The sequence below is a fragment of the Gouania willdenowi genome, chromosome 4 (genome assembly GCF_900634775.1).
Source record: "Gouania willdenowi chromosome 4, fGouWil2.1, whole genome shotgun sequence".
Lineage (NCBI taxonomy): Eukaryota > Metazoa > Chordata > Actinopteri > Blenniiformes > Gobiesocidae > Gouania > Gouania willdenowi.
In genome coordinates this window covers 43,009,237-43,033,897 of record NC_041047.1, presented here as the reverse complement: position 1 = coordinate 43,033,897, position 24,661 = coordinate 43,009,237, and the positions used below count along the sequence as shown (strand labels likewise).

Here is a 24,661-nt window from a genome sequence, read left to right as displayed (position 1 = left end):
CACACACACACACACACACGCACACAGACGTCCCTTGCTTTAATTAATAAATATTGTAAAATCCTATGTATGAGTCATATAATTTATATCTATTAATGAATAACAACCCACCTTATCTTCACCATTGCCTTCGGTGTGGTAGGATATGAGGTGTTCTTCAGTATCATAAGGCAGGTCATTGAACAGCTCAGGGAAGACCGTGTCATTTCCTCCACACTGACAGAACAGGAGCAGAAGTGGAACCACTGTGGAGGTCAGGAAACCCATTAGTTGTGTGTGTGTGTGTGTGTGTGTATATGTGTGTGTGTGTGTGTGTGTGTGTGTGTGTGTGTGTAGTGTTAAATAAACTCACAGCACAGTAAACATAATGCCATTAAGATCAGGCCAATAACTCCTGCAGATATACTTTGGGATCGTGATCTCGTGAAGCTGCACTGGTCTGTTCCCACCACACACGTACAAACTTCTACTGTGAATATCTCTGCTGCTGGGCATGACAAACCCTGAGCATCCTTGACTTCTATTTCCAGCTGATATGAGCCTGGCCACAAGGTGTGATTAAAGTGAAGAGCTGCAGTTGTTTCTGAAAGAAAAAAGCAAACTGTCACAAACTAACAAAGTAAGCCTCTGTAGGCGCATCTATTTTTGCTTTAAGATGTTTCTGTATGTTGTAAACAAGCTGTAACTGGAAGCTGTTTTTACATGCAGTGCCTCTGATAGCTCCTACTTTACCCTGAGGCGAGGTACGCTCATGTGGATTTAAAAAATAAAAAATAAAAAAATCAGACAGAACAGTTTTGGTCATACTGTGTGATGTGTGCTCCGCAGTGTTGGGATGAATGTTTCTAAAATGTAATCCATTACAGACTACATTCCCAAAAATTTAAGAAGAAGAACAACAACAACAATGGAGGGTAGACAGTCAGCATGTGAAATCGGAAGGGAAATACAAATTCCAGTCCATGCAAGTCATGTCATTTAATATCTCAAGATTTCATCACACAAGATATCGTTACAAACAATATTCTGTCCAGGCATGGACAGGGACAGGCACAGGAAACATAATGCAGTTCAGAAACGGCCCATCCATGACCAAACTATTTTAATATTAGCTGCACATTCTTACCGTTGATGATCTCAGTGTCCCACTTCCCTAGTTTGCCGTCTGACATGATGTTGAAGGTGAATGGAGCAGCGTTAGGTGGAGCATCTTCATCAACAGCCGTAACATACACAGTTTTTTTATCAGTGCACAAATTGTTGCGGGTGGTTTTCAGTGTAGGACAGTGATCGTTGGAGTCAACAACTTGAATTGCTACTGTTCCCGTGGCTGTGCTTTGAGGCATATCTAAGGATGTGAACACATGACGGGTACGTCAAACAGTTAGAAATAAATCCACAGTGGCTTTGAAAGATGTTTGAGAGACAATTCGTTTTTAAGCTGTGATATATAAGGGACCTGTGATAGAATTGTGTATACACACGTTAGTAAATTACCTTTGGATATGGCTAGAATCTTGGCAATGTAGATCCCATCTATCAGAAAGGGGGACTCTCGATCTGGTACCTTGTTCAGTTTAATTTCAGCTGTTTCTTCATCAATTGTAAACCAGTTGTCTGGGTCATACGCTTTGGCATAGCTAGAGAAGAGCAATACTAAAGGTTATAAAAAAGATAATATCGACATAGAATCAAAATATAAATAGAATCATTTAAATGCCAACAATAAAGGCTTGATAATTGTTTTTATAACATTTTTCTGGATGCTTAGTTGCAGGGGTGTGTGTTACTGTTTTTAGTTTTGATATGATGGAATTCATTCATCTTTAACTGTATTGGGTCACATGGTTCTACATGAGCCTATAGCAGCTGACATGAGGCTGGGACTTGAGTCAGATTCATTACAGTGCCAGCACACAGTGACAGCTTTTTGATGCATTTGGATGATTATTACTGTATATTCAATATGCAAATTAACAGAAAAGAAGACAAAAAACAAGACATTTAAGTTTATAAAAACGTTATTATTCTGTGAACTACTCAATGAAGATTTTATCTAACCTAACCCTTGAATGAACATTAAAAGTTGTTAGTTGACACAAAATTACATGTTGACATATTTTCATGTACTCAACAAAATTCAGGCCCATGAATAAAACGATAAAAAAAAACAAATATACAATATCAGGTGTAGCATGAGAGAGAAAGGTATTACTGCAATGCATCTGTGGTTGAATGTATTAACCTTGTGAGTGGTCTTCATTGCTCTTTTTTAAAGATGTGTACAATAAAAAAAGTCGACTGCAGTAGAGGGTGTAAAGAGATATGTTATTGAATAACTATTAATGACACAGATACCTGTATGTACTTATTACACGTTCATTTTATGAAGTCAAAACCAAGTCTTCAATTTAGTCAACTAATGTATTTATATATATTCATACATTCAATTTCTTAGCACACTTTTGGTCTGTATATTTATAATGATCAAATTAAAATAATCAAAATACTGGATATACGAAATAATGTCTACACGGTGTTAAATGTTTAGAAAATGTTCCTTCTCTATCGACAGGTGAAAGTCCAAAAACTAGAATATCATAAAGTTAATTCATTTTAGTAGGTCAACTTAAAAGGTGAACTAATATATTATATAGACTCATTACTTGCTAATTGAGATATTTTAAGCCTTGAAAATTTGAATATTATGTGATCAATCAATTAAATAAAAGAATGTTACAGAAATGTTGGCCCTCTAAAAAGCATGATCATGCATATGTATTTCTAATTCACATTTTGTGAGATTTTGAATTTTTGGTTTTTATAAGCTGTAAGCCATAATAAATCAAAATTCTGACAAATAAAGGCTTGAAATATATCGCTTTGCATATAAAGAGTTTATACAATATATGTTTTACATTTTAAGTTGAATTACAATAAAAAATGTATGATAGTTTAATTTTTTGAGTTATACCTGTAAATGTTACAAATACACTTTACTAAATGTTCTTTTTAAATTTATGTCTGCTATAGAATGGCACATTATTCAGGCCTTTTGAATCTGAAGTCCAGTTAATTCACTCTTGAGTCCCAAAGTAAGTATTAAGACTAACTTAATTACTTCTCATGACGGTAAAATGAAAGCAGTCAACTTTCTCTGTCGGTATACTTTTATATTTTACCAAAGAAACATTATATTTTCTCATGTCACTTTTCTAGAAACTGCATGAATGCATGTATAAATAAAGTGTATGTCACTTAGGAATGTGCGATATTTTATCTTTCATGATTTATCGTCAAAAATATTCTCACCGGTAAGAATTTGTCATCCCACGATATAAACAATAAATTCCCATGTCGAAAATTAGCGAGGGCCACGGGCCATTTGTCCCTCAATTTAGCTAAGAATGCCCCAAAAAAAATGTGTTCCATGGACCAAAACTGCCCCTGTTTGTTGTCAACTTTTATTCTCTGCAGCAGAACGTTGTTTATAGAAGCTCTGCCGTGCACCGCCATCGCCCCCTTCACACACTGCTGTCTCTGTGTGTGTGGCGTTCGTCACGGCTACCTGAAGCTACCGTGCTGCGATACATCATGGACCGCTACTTGGTTAAAACCAGACAACCATCCAACAAAGGGAACCAATCCAAGTTCCTCTGTCAGATCCACCCAAAGTTCCACAAACACGGGGACAGAGATGAACCTGTATCAATGATTATGAACTGGAAACTCAACTAAAGCTAACTATGCTAAGCTAACCCACAAACACACAGTGCTAATGCTAACCACTCCATATAAGGAATAGACCAAGTAAAAAGAACACGTCTTACTGTTTATGGTCAGATTTAACACTTTTCTATGGAAGGATAAAAGCTAAACATGTCACACGTTGTGTGAAATAAATGTTAGCATAAATACTAATGTCACTATTAATCCGTTCAAATTTGTGAAACGCAATATTTTTTAATTATATTTCACGTGTTCACAGACAAAGCTGGTCCCATTAGACTAATGTAACTATTGAGATTATTACACTTAAATATACTGAATGATTAAATCATCAGCTTGATCTGGTTTAATTATAGGAAATCAGAGAAATATTCATCAATCATAACTTTATGTAACTCATTGTCAGATAAATGAAACAAGATTCATCAGCAGTAAAAACACGAATGGAGTTATTTTTGCTTTTCATGTGCTTTTTTTTTAGAAAATAATTTATTTCAAATGAGGAAATAAATGAATTACATACATTAACACTAATAGAGTGACCCACATGCACTAATATATTCCATAAAATATCAGCTCATGAACTTTTTGAGTCAGCAGCTATTGTAGCCTTTTTAAATGTGTCTAATGTTGATGTATTCACATTCATTTGTGTTTGTAAAGAACCTGTTTACACTTTAAGTTGTGATTTTTTTAATAGTTTTTATATATCGTGATTTTTATTGTTATTGTGATAAATACCAGAAATTATCGAGATATTTTTTTGTCAATATCGCCCATCCCTAATGTCACTAGAGTAGAAAATAGAAATATGTCAGGAAAATTTAAGTTTACTTACTTGATGTTTTCAGCTGGTTCTCCTGTGTCTGGATCTACAGCAGCGAACACAGTGAGCACAGTACCAGGTGCAGTATCTGAGTCCTCTGACACAGGAACAGTCTTAGTGTCTGGTATAAATGCTGGATCCTCAGGCATGTTGTTGATTGCTATCTTAATAGGGTAGCTTTTCATTGACTCATCTTTTGCCCCAGGTTTGATGTCTGCATTTATTCCGCCTTGAAGACCATCCTCAACACCAACCCCTAAATCAGGTTTAAGACCTCCGCCCAGGTCAGCACTTACAGCCCCATTTACGTTTGAATCAACCTCTGCATTCAGATCCACTCCAAGGTCTACGCCTGCATCCACACCAGCACCAGCACCGCCTCCGACCCCTGCACCCGCACCCACACCAGCTCCTGCTTCAGCCCCCACTCCAGCCCCTGCTCCAGCACCTGGACCACCTTCTCCAACCTGGACATCTACATCCATCAGTATAGCACTGCCTTTTACAAAAGGAGCCACATTCTCTATAAGCAGACCCAGCTCAAGTTTGTTCACCTCCTCAAAATCAACAGGCTTTTTGGAAAGAGGAATACAGAAAAGAAAATAATCAAAAAATATATTTTTAAAAATGACAGAAAAGCAACAAAAGCTACAAAAATATCTACCTTAATGAGTTTTAGAATCCCCTCATTAGTTTCGCTGTCAGTCTCAATAGAAAAGAGATCATCCTCATTTCCTTTAGCAATAGTGAACACTGACAGCCAGTTGTCAGTGTGCTCAAGGTCTTTGTCCAATGCTTTGATTCTCATCACAACCACATCAGCAACATTTTCATCCACTGACCCTGCGTACTTAAAAAAGAGTGTGTAGCCATTTAGCTCAGCTGTAGTAACCAGACCTTTAAATTCACAGTTTGAGACAAAAATCAAGTTCTGCCTAAAAGCTACAATATTCTAGACAATCAAAAGCACTCTTCACTGACAAAGCTGTCTAAGAAACTTATTGCACACATGATGCATACCTCAGATTTTTCCAGAGTTGGAATGTTATCATTGATGTCCAGAACTTTAATCTCCACTGTTCCTGTTCCTGTTAATCCTCCTTGTGCTCCACCCATATCTGTTCCTTTGACGATGAGTTTGTAGAAGTCATGAGTCTGTTGGAATAAATCCATCAAACTGTCAATAAACAGTGATTTTAGCAACATTTGCGGGAGTCGATCACTAATTGGAGAAATGTTGATTGCAAACTTGCACCAATTCCTAGTCATTTATGTTTTATAGGACATTTCATAGAAAGAACTGCTGCTGTTTATACAAATTAATAATAATCAATCAATCAATCAATCATCAATCAATCTTTATTTGTATAGCGCCAAATCATAACCAATGGTATCTCAAGGCACTTTACAGTAGAGCAGTCTTAAGGACGGACTCTTCATTTTATGGATACACACATATGCATATATACGTATATACACATACATATGTATCCCACACCCAACATGAATTCATCATGGCGGCAAGGAAAACCTTCTGTTAAGCAGCAGGAACCTTGTGTGGATCCCATTCCTATGATGAACAGCCATCCACGTTATGCTGTGTTGGGTGTGTACAACAAATCTCTTCATGTTTAGCATTTTTCCCAGGAAATATTTAGCTACTTTGTTTTATTTAAAAGGAAGGTTTTATTTAAAACCTAAAAGTATATATATATATATATATATACTATTCTGTCATATTTATTAATTATTCCTCTTTGAAATTGTTTTCTAAAAACCATTCAAGGTTTTTTAGTCCTCACATATCAATTATTGCTGTATGATTATTGATTATACAGCAGTAGAAAACATTGGGCTCACCTCTCTGTCCAAAGTGGCCTCTTTCACATATATCTTGCCAGTCTTTTCATCTAAAGTAAACATTGGTCTTGCGCTGCTTGGTTCCTGACTGATGATACTGTAGGAAATCTCTGCATTCATCGTTCCATTTTCATCATCATCCTTACCCTCAAGTTGCATAACAAAAGTACCTGCATGGGGCAGGCAAAAGTTTTTTCATAAATACAAAGAAAAATACTGAATAAACAAGCAACCAAGGATGAAACAACACACACAAATATAACAGCCAATGATCCCCAGATGTTTAAGGCTGTGTTAAACATTTAAATATAAATATTGGATTGATTTTACTCATTACTAGAGTAACTAAACCCCAAACCACTTATGTCTGCTGTTAACAAATCTATCTGATCTTAAGTCCTGGTCCAACTCTCAACATTTTTGTCAAAGTATTTGAATTTGATGTATTTGGTTGTAAAATGTAAGAGTGACTGCCCTCTATAGGTTGAAACCCGGCTATTACAATTGAATTTTGCTATTGGCTGAGAACAAGATTCTGCGATGTCATTGGACCATCTTGGGTCACAAACAGGCACTGTTGGCCCCACCCCTCCTATGAAAACTATCACCTTTGGACTCTGCAATAAGTGGTAGTAGGTTTGACTGAGGAATTGTTAATAGAGAGGTATAGTAAGTATTCAGTAGCTAGTTAGCATAATATAAGTTGTTCTTTAGAGATATTATATTATAGGCTGGGCGTGTCTTAACTGCTGCAGGAGCCCCAGATGCATTTTTAGAATTTACCGCTTGTGGCAGGTCAGCAAAAACCTGTTATTTTTAGAGCTGTTTTGGAGCTGTTCAGAGATAATCTGAGAGTAGGCTACTATGTTGAGTATGAGGATGTTGTCTTCTACCTTCCACCTGTGATTCACATAAAGGTACATGTTATCATTCAAATCTAAAACTGCTTTTGGTCTCTGTTTGTAAGTAAGAAAGTACATTTATTTACAGTATATAGCGCTTTTCACCAATAACAAATCACAAAGTGCTGTACAAACAAAGGTGATAATAAAACAGAGGTGACTTTAAAACAACAGGACGAACAGCATAAAAAGATAATAAAAGTTAAAAAATCTATTTAACCAAAAGCTTTTCTGAAGTGTGCGGTCTTTAAATGAGTCCACAGTCAAGCTCATGGAGGGACTGGTGCAAGCTATTCCAGAGTCTTGGTGCAACAGCCTGGAACGCCAGGTCACCCCGGGTTTTACAATGAGTCTTTGGGATCATAAGGAGACCCTGGCCTGAGGACCGGTGTGCACCCTGATGTTTAGGAGCACAACAAGTCAGCGATATACTGAGGGGCCTGACCATGCAATGCACTGAAAGTCAGGACTAAAATTTTAAACTCCGCACGAAATTTGACTGGAAGCCAATGAAGACTGGATAGAATGGGGGTAATGTGGGCTGTTCTGGGGGCACCGGTCAAAAGTCTGGCAGCAGCATTCTGTACAATCTGAAGTCTAATCAGAGTTGACTTATTAAAACAGGTGAAAACAGAATTACAATAGTCCATGCGTGACGTGATGATCATCTCGAGATCGGATTTTGACAACAAATTCCTCACTTTGGAGATATTTCTCAGATGATCAAAACAGTTTTTGGTCAGTTGACAACAGTGACCCTCCAAAAACATTGACTTATCAAACACAACCCCAAGGTTTCTGAGACTGTTTTTAACAGATGCGCCCAGAGCACCAAGGAGTTCTTGATCAGAGGGATCTTTTTATCAGGAGCGATGATCAGAGTTTCGGTTTTGTTAGAATTAATCTGCAAATAATTCCATGTCAACCAGTTTTTGATGGCAGATACACATTCCAGAAATTCCTTCATTTATTCCTGAATAGGAATAAACAAATTCCTATTTAGATAGGAATTTTTTTAGTTTAAACTTGTTTCTCTGTCATTTTGACTAGAATGAAACTGAATGTACTTTGGGCAATGGGCTGTGTATATTAAATAATTAAACATGTACCGTAGTTTGTGTGAATTATTATGAGAATAATATTGTGCTTTGATATTTACATATTGGTCATTTTACTTTCACAGTGGTTGAATGAAAGCAAAGAAGACCGAACAATTTGGACATGAAATTACCTTCTTTGCTTGCTTCACCAATGTTTCCACTGTGTAGTTCAAAGTAAGGTGCATTATCATTCTCATCGATGACTGTGACAATCAATGGGATGTCATCCTCTGCCGTGGTTCCGTTCCTGTATCGAGCAGTCCCAAACAACTGTGGATTCAACAAACGCAATAAGACGTTCAGCCTTTTGATACAAACATCAAACATGTACACTTTTGTTTTTTGTTTTGTTTTAAGTGGTGAATTAAAATGTGACAAGGTATTCAGAAATGATTGATGAATTAAATATATATCTCCTCAAAACCGTTCAAGAATAAATTACTATCGCCTGCCAGTCTTTATTCTTCATGAATAATGTAATTACAAAAAAGAGGGAATCAAAGGAAATTAAATATAAGAGGATAAATACTGAAGAATCTATTGCCACTTAAAAAAATATCTAATGAACTGGAATTGGATCAATGTTCACAATGAAACAGAGGTAGACAATATAACTTATTTTTAGAGACATTTACACATCTATATGATAAACTCTGCCATCTTAGACAGTATAGTACCAAGAATCATTATGTTTTGACAAAATATTTATATAACAAAGGAGTTAAAGTACAAGAAAATATAGAAGTTCTGCTGGAGACCTCATATCCAATACTTTCCATAGTTTCCAAAAAGGGTTGGAATACATGGAAAAACTAAATATGTCTTTTTCATCTGTCCTACTGCATTGAGGTGTGGGGAAACACACACAAAAGCACTTTTCAAAAGAGAGCCATAAGGTTAGTTGATTAGTACTGTTCATACAAATCCATTGTTCTTAAAATCAGGTCTTTTAAAATTCTGGGACATAATTAAATTTAAAACAGATCAGGTTTTGTATTGTAGCCTGTGAGTAAACTAATAACCAGATCTATTAAATGTTTATCAGGCACCGGGCTGGAGTAAGTAATTGTTTATTTACTATTATAGTTGGTGTCATTATTATTTTATGTCATTATTGAGTGATGTAAAGGTTTTGAAAATATTTTATTTAACAGTTTGCATTATTGGTGCATGATATATAGTTGAAATAATACTATTGAAGCCAATGTGTATTATGTTTTTTTTTCTTCTTTCTTTTATAATCCTGGGTTTATTTCCAATGGTTGGTTGTCGTAATTTTGTGAATTATGCAATCGAAAAAGGCGGAAGTAGACGTCAGCGGACGAGCGCGGGAAAAAGGGGAGAGAGGAAAAAGGAGAGTGAGGTGTGCGCGAGGTGTGGCTGACCGGAGAAACACAGACGGAGAGACGGAGTGAAGCTACGTGAAGGCTTGCAGGTATTTTGAGGAGTCCGACAGACTTCAACGTGGAGAGCGGAGGACGGGTCGTACCGTGTAGGACCAGGTGTGAGAGAGGCGCGAACGGAGGAGTTAGCCGAGCGGGCTAACGAGGAGCTACCGCGCAGGACCCGGTGTGGGAGAGCTGCGGACGAGGAGGAGGCTACTGCTGGTTAACGGGGAGCCACGTGTCGGCTACTGTGTTCGGGAACCGGAGTTGCCCTGTGTTTCACCGCACTCAATGTTTTGAAAGACAGAGTTTCAACGCACCCAATGTTTTGAAAGACAGAGTTTCAACGCACCCAATGTTTTGAAAGACCTACCAGCTGGAAACAATAATTGCATCGAGTTGTGAGTAAGACAGAGGAAGTCGTTCGGTTTAACTATTACACGGGACTGTGTGTGTGTATGTGTGTGGTGTGGGCCCACCACCATTGTTAGAGCTGATTTGACACGTGTTGGATTCCATTGTGTGTGTCGTTGTATATTGTTATTCAGCATCTTAAAATATAGTTCATATAAAGTTGTTTAAACAAATTTAATCTCTGGATCTCAACTTTTGTGGTATCTATCGTCACAAATTTAACTGAACCCTAGCACCCCTCCATTCTCAAGAAGGGCTTTCATATAGAGTGGTGTGCAGGTGCTACATAAAATTGGGGGCTCGTCCGGGATACTAAATTTATTGAAAAAAAAAAATATATATATATATATATATATAAATAAATTGTAAAAAAAAAAAAAAGGGGTAATTTAAAATTAAAGATTAGTTTGATCCAGAGACATATAAGAAAAAATAAATAAATAAATAAAAATAAATAAATAAATTAAATAAAAAAAATAAAAATAAAAAAAAAAATTTTTGAAGCTCGAAACACAACTCATGAGATGGCTCAGCTAAAGAATTGGTGTAAAGGTGAAGGCATCAACCCAGCCAATGCCTTGCTGGTTAAAGACGTACCTGAAGATGTTGAGATCAATTTCATTGAAGATACACTGCAGAATATCAAAGCCCTGGGGAGAGTTAAGGTGAGAGGAAGAATGTATGACTCGCAGGCTCAAAGTATAACTGTGCTATGTGAGTGCAGAGAGCAAGTAAATGCAAAAAGTATTCCTCTGGATGTTCTGCCCCAAGGTTTTGCTGTGCCATGGAGAATATTTGGATCCTCTGAGGAAGACGAAAACCCAGTTCAGCCAGCCCAGAGCCAGGATGAGTCAAACATCCAATCACCAGACCAAAGTTTCCTCCTTCAAGGCTCCACTCCGGAAGCCATCATCAGAGCGGTTGGTGATATATTACAACAGGCCAACCCGCCTACTAACAATGACCGCAGTTCATACAGAAGACTGAGAACCTTTTCAGGAGTCACTCCCCTACCTCCAGGAGAAGAACAGCTGGAAAATTGGATAGAACAAGCCAGGTTAATGATGGAAGAGTGTGTCCAACCTGAAAGAGAAAAGAAAATGAGGATAATGGAAAGTGTGAAGGGTCCTGCTTTAGAGATTCTGCAAGCTGTCCGATTCAATGATCCAGAGGTGACAGCCAATGAATACATTGACATAGTAGAGAACACTTTTGGTACGACTGAATCTGGGGAGGAACTGTATTTTTCTTTCCGTATGTTGTGTCAACATCCAAGTGAGAAGCTCTCAGAATTTCTGCGAAGGCTAGAAAGAATTCTGAATAGAGTTGTAAAAAAGGGGGGACTTCAACCATCTGCTACAGACAAAGTCCGCCTTGACCAACTTATAAAAGGGGCCACAAGATCTGATGTCATGATCTTAAACTTAAGATTAAGGGAGCGTAGAAATGACCCCCCAACATTCCTAGAACTGCTGAACGAGATACGGTTAGAGGAAGAACATGAAGCAGCACGTCGTAGGTTGCAGCCATCAAAAGCCGTGTATGTTAAAAGTGCGGCATTGACCACAAGCCCTGAAATCCAAGATTTGAGAGCTGAGATACAAGAGTTAAGAACCCAAGTAAATGAACATACTGCATCTTCTGCCATGCCAAGTACACAGAGTAAAGTTCTAAGTTCTTCAACTGCAGTCAACACATCAGCAGAGAGCTCTGACAATAAGGACATCCAAGCATTAATGAAAGAAGTTGGAAAGCTCCGTAAACAAGTCTCAGTCATGTCAGTTAGGCCGAAGTACAGCCAAGCGGCAGAGACTCATCAACGGGAGCCTCAGTCAAAATTCCTGCCACAAGGAAAATTCACATCCAGGCATCCCAGTGAGTTTTTCTGCTATCGGTGCGGCGAAGATGGGCACTATGCCACAAAATGTGCAGCTCCTGAAAACTACCCAAAAGTTATACAAAAGTTGCTACAAGCCCAGAGAAAGACCAAGATAAATCAGAGACCGGACGATGACACAAGGTATAAGACCACAGATGCAAATGCCAAGAGAAGTTCAGTACAGCTGCAGAAAAATAGTTTGCCTGACGGTTTAGTGGGACCACCCTCTATTACCCAAGTTAAAATCAACGGTAATCCATGCACTGCACTGATGGACAGTGGCTCCCAAGTGACGATCATTTTTGACAGCTGGTATGCGAAACATCTGTCCCACATCCCACTGAATCCTGTTAGTGGATTAGCTATTTGGGGTCTAAGTGAGTCCGAGAGCAGTTACCCTTATAAAGGCTACATTCAAGTAAGTCTACAGCTACACAGAAAAGGAAAGTCAGGCAAAGTCAAATCTGTCCTTGCCTTAGTATGCCCTGATCCACGGTGCTCTGAGAACATACCTGTTCTGATTGGCACAAACGCCCATGGTATCCAATCTTGTGATGCTACCCATCAGACCAAAGACCCAAAGAATGTCAACTCAGTCAAAGTCCACGTCAAAGAGGAAGACCACGTAAGTGTACCTGATCCTAAGTCCATCAAAGGAATGATCAAAGACTTATCTGTGGCTGAAGTGAAATGGGCAGGTCCTGGTCCACTCGTCATTCTTCCCGGCACAGAACACATTGCCATTTGTCGAGTAAAAGAACAGCAAACTATTGGAGACAGTATACTCATCACTGAACGTGCCCACTCACCTTCTCTTCCTTCAAGCGTACTCGTCCAGCCAACTGTATTGTTCTCTAATATGCTGGAGAAAGACAAATTCTTAGTGCTTCTGCGCAACGAGTCACTAAAACAAACTGCTATTCCTATGGGCACTGTAATTGCTCACTTGCACGTAGCCGACGTGGTAACTGATGCATCAAAGACTCAAACCCCAGCTGTTTCACAAATAGATCCTTGTTTGTTTAACTTCAGTGATGCTCCCATAAGCCAAGAATGGAGAGAGAGACTAAGTCAAAAGTTGGCCCAACATTCAAAAGTGTTCTCCACTGAAGAATGGGATGTAGGTTTGGCCAAAGGAGTGGAGCATCACATATGTCTCACTGATGACACTCCTTTCAGAGAGCGGTCTCGCCGCATTGCCCCTGCCGATTTTGATGACCTCAGACGTCATCTTCAAGGCCTTTTAGCGGCTGGAATAATAAAAGAGTCAAGGAGTCCATATGCTTCCCCTATAGTTCTTGCCCGAAAGAAGAATGGTCGACTTCGAATGTGTGTCGACTACCGGACTCTAAACCGCAGAACCATTCCCGACCAATATGCTGTTCCGCGTATCGATGATGCCCTGGATTGTTTATCCGGCAGCAAGTGGTTCTCAGTGTTAGACTTACGAAGCGGTTATTATCAAATCCCAATGGCTGAAGAGGACAAAGACAAAACTGCCTTCATCTGTCCTCTGGGATTTTTCCAATTCGAAAGAATGCCACAGGGGATTACAGGGGCCCCTGCGACGTTCCAAAGACTGATGGAAAAGGCTGTCGGTGATATGCACCTGCTGGAGGTAATCGTCTACCTGGATGACCTGATCGTCTTTGGTAAAACCCTGGAGGAACATGAACAACGACTCCTAAAAGTCATTAACCGTCTTGAGGAAGCTGGACTCAAGTTGTCTATTGACAAGTGCCAGTTTTGTCGTTCACGTGTCACCTATGTTGGGCACATAGTGTCTGAGCATGGCATCGCCACAGACCCAGCCAAAGTGGAAGCGGTTTCCCGGTGGAAACTTCCAACTGACCTTCTGTCGCTACAGTCATTTTTGGGATTCTGTGGCTATTACCGACGCTTCATAAAAAACTATTCCATCATTGTCAGACCCCTCACTGAACTCTGTAAAGGCTATCCCCCCACTCAAAAGAAAACTAAGTCCAAACCATCGAATGACAAAACCTACTACAAAGTTGATGAGCCTTTCGGGGACAGGTGGGACAAGTCTTGCGACGAAGCATTCCAAAAGATTATCAGCTGCCTCACAAACGCTCCGGTGTTGGCATTTGCTGATCCAGCAAAGCCTTATACCCTGCATGTGGATGCAAGTTTCCAAGGTTTAGGGGCCGTTCTAAACCAAGAATACCCAGAAGGTTTAAGACCAGTCGCTTTCGCCAGCAGAAAGTTGAGTGCCTCTGAAAGGAACTATCCTGTGCACCAGCTCGAGTTTTTGGCACTTAAGTGGGCTGTGGTGGATAAATTTCACGACTACCTGTATGGGGCCCAGTTCACCGTGAGAACCGATAACAACCCCCTTACTTACCTTCTCACTACTGCCAAGCTTAATGCAACTGGTCATCGATGGCTCTCGGCCCTCTCGACGTACATCTTTACTTTACAATACCGACCAGGCAGCAGCAACATCGACGCAGATTCTTTGTCACGCAATCCTCTCCCCACAACGGAGGAATGTTGGGAAAGTATGTCCCCTGAAAGTGTCAAAGCCCTCTGTAAACAGATCAGCTGTGTAGAGACACCCAAAGAGCCTACCACACTGGCGGAGTCACTTGGAGTGTCACCTGAAGCCGTACCAGACTGTTTTGCTTATCCAATCCGATTGGATCCAGGTTCCCTGACCCAACTGACTTCCAAAGATCTCGTTAAAGCCCAAGATGAAGATTCTACTATCGCTCCGATCAAACAGTTTTTAACTTGTGGCCCACCATTCAAATCTGGAGACAACCTTAATGCTACCCTGCTCTACAAAGAAGCAAGTAAACTGATCATGCAAGATAATCTGCTCTTCAGAGAAATTGAACGGGCTGGCGTCAAAGTTAAACAGCTGGTACTGCCTAAAGAATACATCAACATGGTGATGAGATCCCTCCATGATGATGCTGGACATCTAGGAGTAGAAAAGACTCTTGAACTTATAAGAAACCGATTCTATTGGCCTAAGATGGGGGTTGAGGTTGAGCAGTATGTGCGGAATTGTGGTAGATGCGTCACTCGCAAAGCCCTTCCTCAGAAAGCAGCTCCTTTAAACCAGATTAAAAGTGAAGGCCCTTTAGACCTTGTGTGTATCGATTTCCTATCACTAGAGTCTGACTCGCAAGGTTACGCCAACATCTTAGTAGTCACAGACCATTTTACTCGGTACGCCCAAGCTTTTCCGGAAAAAGACCAAAAAGCAATTACAGTGGCCAAGATCCTTTGTGAACGTTACTTCGTGCACTACGGACTCCCTGCACGAATTCATTCAGATCAAGGGAGAGATTTTGAGAGCCAGTTGATACAGGATTTACTTAAAATGCTTGGAATCCGTAAATCTAGAACATCTCCTTACCACCCTCAGGGAGATCCCCAGCCAGAAAGGTTTAATCGGACCTTGTTGTCAATGCTTGGGACTTTGGACCGGCAACAGAAACAAAAATGGAGTCAAAAGATCAGTCAGATGGTTCATGCTTACAACTGTTCTCGAAATGAGGCAACAGGTTTTTCGCCTTATCTGCTAATGTTCGGCAGAGAAGCTCGTCTACCGGTAGACACTTGTTTTGGTGTGGCTGATGAAAGTCAGAAACTTAGGCCATATCACCAATATGTTGCCAAACTCAAGAAAGATCTTCAAAGTGCTTACACTTTAGCCACAAAAACCATCAAAGAAACAAACACGCACATGACAAACATGTGAAAGAACAAGTTCTCGACCAAGGTGACAGAGTGCTGCTCAGGAACTTTGGATGCACTGGGAAACAAAAGCTCAAGTGCAAATGGAGACCCTTGCCATATGTTGTTGTGGAAAAACTGCCCAATCTCCCCGTTTATAAGATTAAACCAGAAAGAGGCATGGGTGCAGAAAAGACAGTCCATCGTAATCATCTGTTGCCTATTGGATACCTTGTCAGACTACCTGTAGATGACGATGACCAAAAGGCACAACAAAGATCTATAACAAGAGCACAACTGAAGAATCAGACTACAGAGTCAAAGCAGACAATCAACCGGGAAAATGATATATCATCGGAGTCAGAGTACGAGGAAGTTTACCTACCAAGAAATGTCGAACTGGATTGGGAGAAAGTGCTATCACATCCAGAAATGTGTGTAAGGCAAACCAAGTCAGTAGTTTCCGGATCTGAACTTGGACGACAAGCTCCAAATCTGGATGATCCAGAGCTGGTACCTAATGATGACCCTGATCTGAATCCCAATGTCAAACTCAAAGATGATGAGCAGGAAAGGGGAGCAGACATCAACGAGGCTGGTAAATCAGATATGGATATTCCTGATGAACGTTCAAGGAGACTCAAAAGGCCTGTTGTGAAGCTAAGCTATGATGAACTTGGTAAGCCATGTGATCATCCGGTGACAGTTCTAAGCCATGGAGTGCTGGTGGGAAGTGGAACCTACAAAGACAGTAGACGCAGTCTCTGTAAAACTTTCTGGTGTCATCCCATGGCGTTGTGTTTCACTTGTTTTAACATGGTTGCTTCTAAAACTTTAAACTGTGTTAGAGTCTTCTGAATTTGTTTGATGGGGACATCAAAACCTTTTAGAAGGGGGTGAGTGTAGCCTGTGAGTAAACTAATAACCAGATCTATTAAATGTTTATCAGGCACCGGGCTGGAGTAAGTAATTGTTTATTTACTATTATAGTTGGTGTCATTATTATTTTATGTCATTATTGAGTGATGTAAAGGTTTTGAAAATATTTTATTTAACAGTTTGCATTATTGGTGCATGATATATAGTTGAAATAATACTATTGAAGCCAATGTGTATTATGTTTTTTTTTCTTCTTTCTTTTATAATCCTGGGTTTATTTCCAATGGTTGGTTGTCGTAATTTTGTGAATTATGCAATCGAAAAAGGCGGAAGTAGACGTCAGCGGACGAGCGCGGGAAAAAGGGGAGAGAGGAAAAAGGAGAGTGAGGTGTGCGCGAGGTGTGGCTGACCGGAGAAACACAGACGGAGAGACGGAGTGAAGCTACGTGAAGGCTTGCAGGTATTTTGAGGAGTCCGACAGACTTCAACGTGGAGAGCGGAGGACGGGTCGTACCGTGTAGGACCAGGTGTGAGAGAGGCGCGAACGGAGGAGTTAGCCGAGCGGGCTAACGAGGAGCTACCGCGCAGGACCCGGTGTGGGAGAGCTGCGGACGAGGAGGAGGCTACTGCTGGTTAACGGGGAGCCACGTGTCGGCTACTGTGTTCGGGAACCGGAGTTACCCTGTGTTTCACCGCACTCAATGTTTTGAAAGACAGAGTTTCAACGCACCCAATGTTTTGAAAGACAGAGTTTCAACGCACCCAATGTTTTGAAAGACCTACCAGCTGGAAACAATAATTGCATCGAGTTGTGAGTAAGACAGAGGAAGTCGTTCGGTTTAACTATTACACGGGACTGTGTGTGTGTATGTGTGTGGTGTGGGCCCACCACCATTGTTAGAGCTGATTTGACACGTGTTGGATTCCATTGTGTGTGTCGTTGTATATTGTTATTCAGCATCTTAAAATATAGTTCATATAAAGTTGTTTAAACAAATTTAATCTCTGGATCTCAACTTTTGTGGTATCTATCGTCACAAATTTAACTGAACCCTAGCACCCCTCCATTCTCAAGAAGGGCTTTCATATAGAGTGGTGTGCAGGTGCTACAGTATGAAGCATGGAATCAATTATTACCAAGCAACATCCAAAAATTATGTATTTAGGTTATTATAATTTTAAATAGCCTACCATTCAATTAACTGTTAAAAAAAAAAAAAGTGCATCTCTGTTTATGGTGTGAGATTATGCAATAAATTTGGTGAGAAGATGAAAATGTACGTGATAGTTTGTGTTTAAGGGCTCATTTATATTAAAGTTAAATGTATTATCAATGATTGTATGATTTTATGAATTAGGTATGTTTTTATAGATTGTAAAATTTTATGATGGGGTAAGGGGGACTGAACTTAATAAGCTTTGCCTCTTTTTAGTAGACATTGGGATTATGTGCTGGTATTCATTCATGATTATACTGTTAAAGTTCCAACCTTATAGGAAGGGCATTTTTCCCGGTCAAGCTTTCCAGTGATCCGCACCAAACCAGTCAAATGATCAACAACAAAGAGGTTGTAGGGCGGCTTGTCAGCTCCGGGTCCAGAAAGGGAGTATTCCACCTCTGCATCTTTGTCTTTGTCAGAGCGAATCTAAGTCAAGCAAAACATGGAACTCAAATATGACAGCTTTTCCCAATGCATTCCATCTACTCCTGATGAATGTGGGATCTGTGAGGGCTCACTTCTTGCTAGAAAATACAGCTGTACTATACATTTTACTATAGCCTTTTAATATATATATATATATATATATATATACATAGATATATATTAAAATTTTAATATATATATATATATATATATATATTTTTTTTTTTTTTTTTTTTTTTTTTCTATAGTTTTCTTTTCCCTTTTTTTTAATTTTTAAATTCGAGTTAACAAGTGACAAAGAGATAAAATGGGAGTTTCAAGGTGTTGTGCTTTGCGAGAGATTTGGCCAAAGTTTGTAGAAGAAAATACCTTGCAGCATGTTAACTTTGCCAAAAGGAAATTGAAACTAATGCAGCACACACAACTGGCATTTAACGAAAACAAAGATGGGCAACTTCTACCACAGCAGCACCACAAACCTGTAATTGTATCTGATCCAAGGGTCACATGATCAACATTCATGTCAGCTTTAGAATAATCTGAGCATTTATTCAGGTGGGATAAGCAGTGTTGTTAATAATTTTGTGTATTTAAGTTGTAAATTTGTAAACTTTTCTTATATTTATTTTGTTTCTGTTGTCATTTTGCTTATTTTTTTTTTTGGGAATAATTTTGTGTATTTTTGTTGTCCTTTTGTGAGTTTTTGAAGCTATTTTAGGCCTGTATTACAGAGCTGAATTTCCTCTTGTTGCACTTATTTATTCTGTGTGTCTTGGGGGGGTATTTGATCAAACCCAGCTCAGAGTTATTTCCAGATTTTATCTGAGAATCCAGCTCAGTCAAACTGAGATCTAATTGGAATTGTCACACCTCAATTGCCATGGAAACACAGTATGTGGTCAAACCTGCTCCGCCCAGGTTTAAGCAACAGACTTACCTGCAGATACACTCATAAAACCAGGTCATCATTTTGACCCAGGCTTACGCTCAACCAGTGGGACTAGCCTAAATGTAAAAAATTGTCCTGATCCAATAGCAGAGATTTATGCTTTTAGGCTGTGGATAAGTAACATTGAATTGAAACCATAATTTGAAGTTATTGATAATAATTCAAACCTCAGCCTTAGTCCGTTCTATTATGGAAGCGCTGTTCACTGCCTCCATTATTGTCTTCCACAGAGCGTTAAAGCTTCTTAAATTCCAGTTTTCACACTACCAAAAAGCACATCTTTGTTTTTCTTCACCTCCGAACCAGGAATATTTAGGGGCGTAACATGTTATTGACCATCAAATTCAGCCACAGCATTTATCAACACCTGGTCATTGGTGCGCTGGGAGTGGTCAGATATGAATGTTTCATAAGTGCCACGTTTGTCCTGTCGTACGATACAATGTGCACTCACATTTTCACCCATTTTCACACAAGGTTGATAAATGAGGGCCATTGTGAGGTGCTGTTGGGAACATTTGCAGAGTATCCCGTCAGAAGAAGGTTCAACTCCCACCTCATGGAGAACTTCAACCATGTCTTGGATGAGATGGAGCACATTGAGTCTGAGAGGGCCATGTTCCATGCCTCTGTTGTTCAGGCGACCAATCGGTGTTGTGGCCATAAGCTAGGTGGTGCCTGGCAGTTAAGGTTGCCGAGGTTTTTTAAAAAAGCTCATCGGTGGCAGGGCCCTGGGGGTGGATGAGATCCACCTGGAGTTCCTCAAGGCTGTGGATGTTGTTGGGCTTTCATGGTTGATGCCGACTCTGTAACATTGCATGGACATAGGGGACAGTGCCTCTAGACTGACAGACCGGGATGGTGGTCCCTCTTTTAAAGAAGGGGGATCAGAGGGTGTGTTGCAACTATAGAGGGATAACACTCCTCAGCCCCTCTGGTAAGATCTTTTCAGGGGTACTGGAGAGGAGAGTCAGCCGGATTGTTCAACCATGGACGGAGCAATGAGGTTTTTGTCTTGGTCGTAGAACTGTGGACCAGTTCTTCATCCTCAGCAGGGTCCTAGAGGGGGCATGAGAGTTTGCCCAACTTTGTGGACTTGGAGAAAGCATTTGACCGTATCCCTCTTGAATTCCTGTCTGGGAGTATGGGGTATGGAACCCCCGATAGCGCTCATCCGTTCCCTGTATGATCGGTGCCAGAGTTTGGTCTGCAATGCCCGCAGTAAGTCAGACTGCTTACAAGTGAGGGTTGGACTCATCCAGGGCTGTCCTTATGGACAGAATTTCTAGGTATAGCCAGGGCGTTGAGTGGGTCTGGTTTGATCTCAGGATTGGGTCACTGCTTTTTGCAGATGATGTGGTCCTGTTGGCTACGTTAGAGCATGACTTTCAGCTCTCACTAGATTGGTTCGCAGCCGAGGCGAAAAATAGCACCTCCAAATCTGTCCACGAATAGGTTGGACCGGGTTTTGGATGAGATCCTGCCCCAAGTGGTAAATGAACTTGATTTATTTAGCAATTTTATGGCTACACTGAAGTAGTCCCAAAGCGCTTACCAATATCAACTCACCCATTCACACACCAATGGGACTGAGCTACCATGTAACCACTGGGAGCAACTTAGGGTTCAGTGTCTTGCCCAAGGACACTTTGACGCATGGACAGTTATAAACTGGGATTGAACCCCCAACCTCTCAATCAGAAGGTGTTATGTGTATAATGTGTACCATACTTCTTAATGAGATGATCGTCTCCATGTCTTTTAAACCATCCATCTCCTCAAGTCTACCACAGCTTGTCCATTCATTCAGGATCCAGAGATTCATAATAAGAAATCTCTTGGTTTTTCACATGTCAAGTGTTACAGGTAGACTGACTCTTAAGTGTCAGCTTACCAAGTCTCTACTGTTCTTGAGAGCGGTGATAAAAAGCATACAGGCATGCTGACTTGTAAATCACGTTGTCACTTCCTTTAATAGCTTTTTGGGCAGCAAGTAAAACTTCTCCTCTGTAATTACAGATGGTTTAGCCCACAGCAAGAATACCTCTGACACAGTTTATTGAAAAAAACGGGTTCGTCTATATCATGTGGCCACCAAATACCCTCTCTCTGCTTACACATAAATAACTGAAATATTGCAACATATTTTCAAACGAGCAAAATAAGAGTAACCTTTGCAATGAATTCCAAATGGGTGTAGTCAGTGTTCTCACGCAGCTTGCTTGGAGGAATAATCCACTCTCTCTTCCTCCTCTGAACATTCCTCTTCTTCCCTTCAGAGCCGATGAGCTGAAAGCAAACAGATACAGCTGTGAGTGGTAAAGCAGCTAGCACCTGCACAGTAACACACTTTTTAACATCTCTCAGAAAATCTATTAAATGAGTCAATATATTTTTTTAAAATTATTTAGTACTAACATTACTGCATGTGTAACAATGGATAAATGGAATTATTCTTATCCAGAAATGAGCAAATGTTGGCCCGGGGGACAAATGGGGATTTCAGTTTAATGTTTAGTTATGAATGTTTATAACTAAGCATTAGATCAGAGGAACACATTTTTGTGGTCTTGCTTTGACAAAAGTTGTCCATCTTGTTACGACTGAGGTCATGTATGTGGGTGTGTCTGTCTATGCTGTGTGTGTGTGTGCCTTAGTGGGTGTGTCTTGTCAGCCTATCATCCGGGATTTATTCCACCTGAAGAGGAGGGGATGGAGTGACGGGTCCCTTCCTGATTGGTCGGGCCTCCACAGGCCGACCAGTCAAAGGGGAGGAGACAGCGCTGCCTGACGGCGGCGGGGCAGAGAGAGGCGCATCGTGTCACTCTTCACTGGTCTCAACCATCGGAGCAGACAACAGTCAGGAGTGTGGGACGAGTGTGAGAGACTTTTGAGCGGCCGTATTTTGTTTGTGTTTACTTTGGCCCACAGCTCCCTCCTTTAGTTGATTCTCTTTTGTTGTTGTAAATTGTAAATAAATAATTGTAAATTTAGGTTTTGTTGATGTGTCTGCTTGAGACCAGGGAAAGGTGGCACACCTTCATCTTATGGTCCAGTTCTCCTAGGCTGGGCCGTAACAATCTAATCTAACGGTGGGGGTTCATCTTACTTTAAGATGAATAGTCTATAAGGTATTCTATAAAGTGATTTCATGATACGATAGACTATAATGAGCTCACGATACAATAACATACTTTTGGATTATATTATTTACATTTTAAATGGATACATCTTGTGACCTTTTAATATCTCAGTATCTTGTCTCATGTTATAGTCCCATCTTTAATGATCTAAATATTAAACATTATTATTGAATTGTGATGTGATTAAAACAAATGTAAAAATTTATAAAGTAGCATTTTTCTTTAGGCCATCGTTCTCTCCCTGTTATTGCATACATCTGATAGCTGTACATATTCTGACACTAAAGAGTGAAAAACATTTGACGTGGAACATTGATTTGCAAGAGTGAATGAGTGGGGGGTTGGTGTACAAGGCAGGGAGCAAGAGGAAAGAGTGGCAGAGAAACAGACAGGCCCCCAGTCCCAGGCCCCACCCATATGTGCATGGTGGGGCAAGAAAGCACTACCAAACAGCCCGGGAACCATGAGTATATCCAGAAGCACAGCAAGCAAGCACAGAGGCACACTGACACCTTGACACCCCACCAAAACCACCCCACCAGCCCCAGGGAGGGACAGGTCCACAGTTGAGATTAGTGCGTTCAGTAAAGAGTGGTGCTGGTAGTTGCTTGCAGGCTGGAATATCATGCTTAAAATTAAGATTTATTGTATTTAAAAAAGGAGTCCAATGCGCCTCAAAGCACGTTATTTTATTTTTTTCTGAGCACAGACATGTTTTTCATGGAAATTAAATCTATGAGGAGATTTTGCCATTGGTTGATGTTTAATGATTTTTTTAACCTTTCCAATTCAATAATATTGTTTGATTTTTTTTTTTAGCTATAATTAGTGCTGCAAGGATGGATTGCGACTGGTTTGCTGGAAGATCAAGCATTGTCAGGCATCCTATCAGACACAGATTGGGGGATAGAAGAATCCTGCAGTCCAAAGTGGAGTACAGTTTTTCAGTAATTAGAGACCAAAACTGCTGTACTGGGGAACAAAACCATAAGGCATGTAAATAAGAATCAACTGTTCTCTGGGTGCACTGAGAGCAGATGTCTGTTGGGCAGAAGCCCATTTATATGCATTTTCTGTTGGGTAATGTGGGATCTGTGGAGGACCTTGTATTGAATTAGCTGAAGGTTTGAGTTTTTGTCATCTTAAAAGTATTACAACACATTTCTGCCCAGAAATTGGTTTTGGTGGTGATTGAGAGTTCAGCCTCCCATTTAGTTACTGGTAAGTAAATAGAGTTAGTGTTTGAGAGAACTCTGTACATTTTAAGGTCTTCTTTTATTTTGTTGAGATTTGTTTAATAATCCAGTCCTGGAGGTTGTAAGGTAATTTGATCTACTGGGGTATTACTTGAAAGTACTGTTGAAAATTACTTTTATTTATATTAAATGTTTGGATTAGATTGTTATATGTCCTAAGCCTGTCATTTTGAAGAGGTCTTGGATGTTTATGCTCATTTCCCATGTCTTCAAATAGAGTGGTGTTTTTCTATTTCCAAAGTTGGGGAAATGAGGATCCTCATTTCTAACTTTGACCACACATCATCTCTGTTACCTCTACTCTGCAGACTATCTGTGTAATAATAAATACAAGACAGCAACAACTTCTGTTTAGTATTAAAAGTAGAATGTGTGAGTTAAATAGTGAGTACTCACCACAGCCAATACTAACAGCAACAAAAGAGCAGCTTTAGGAAAGGAGAGCCAAGCCATGGCTGCACTAATTTGTGTTCTTTACGTGTTCGTGCAGGAAAATAAGCATATGACAGCAACTGTCATAGGCTCGTCTGCTTTTTAGGAGCTTGCGTATTTCTCTAAGGAGTGGCTGGTCCCTGTCATATACGTTAAAAGACAAGAATCAACCCTGAGGGTTCAAACTACTTAGAATGGCATAACCTGAACAAACTAGTCCACGTTTTTTTTGGGGGGGGGTTATTCAGTTGTACTATTGCTGTAAAAACTGTGTTGATTGTTTTTTGTTTTTTTGCGATGCATATTGGGCATGTGGCCAAATCACGGCTGGTGCTGGCTTTGCAGATGCTGGTTGTCTTGTTCTCTCGCAGGTACAACAACTTTTCTCTTCTAATAATAAATGTTAAGTAATGAAGCCGTTACAAATGGTAAGAATAATTTGTCATTTTAGCATGTTTGAGCTGTAAACATGCTAAAAACTCTCCGGTTTGTTTCTTATCCTCTGATTGGATTTAATTTGCTGACCCCTGAGTTGTTCATTCTGGCTGTGAGA

The 24,661-nt window shown here is 40.0% G+C and overlaps 1 protein-coding gene across 1 annotated transcript; it reads right to left on the bottom strand.

The window, feature by feature from the left end:
• Positions 1-150: 150 nt before the first annotated feature.
• On the bottom strand, positions 151-24,193 carry LOC114461924 (desmoglein-4-like). Its single transcript, XM_028444424.1, has 12 exons — positions 24,073-24,193; positions 21,450-21,566; positions 18,173-18,328; positions 8,549-8,687; positions 6,416-6,585; positions 5,576-5,710; positions 5,220-5,405; positions 4,568-5,127; positions 1,498-1,640; positions 1,127-1,348; positions 461-583; positions 151-216 (listed from the first exon to the last, which is right to left on the bottom strand). The coding sequence occupies exons 1-12, from the start codon at positions 24,127-24,129 to the stop codon at positions 203-205; spliced, it is 2,022 nt and encodes a 673-aa protein (XP_028300225.1). The 5' UTR covers positions 24,130-24,193; the 3' UTR covers positions 151-202.
• Positions 24,194-24,661: the final 468 nt, after the last annotated feature.

Excerpts from the sequence above, each read along its gene's own strand:
- LOC114461924 (XM_028444424.1), bottom strand. The coding sequence starts at position 24,129 with ATGGCTTGGCTCTCCTTTCCTAAAGCTGCTCTTTTGTTGCTGTTAGTA. Across the intron at positions 21,567-24,072 it reads TGCTGTTAGTATTGGCTGTG|CTCATCGGCTCTGAAGGGAA; the intron begins GTGAGTACTCAC and ends GTTTGCTTTCAG. Across the intron at positions 5,128-5,219 it reads GGATTCTAAAACTCATTAAG|CCTGTTGATTTTGAGGAGGT; the intron begins GTAGATATTTTT and ends CTTTCCAAAAAG.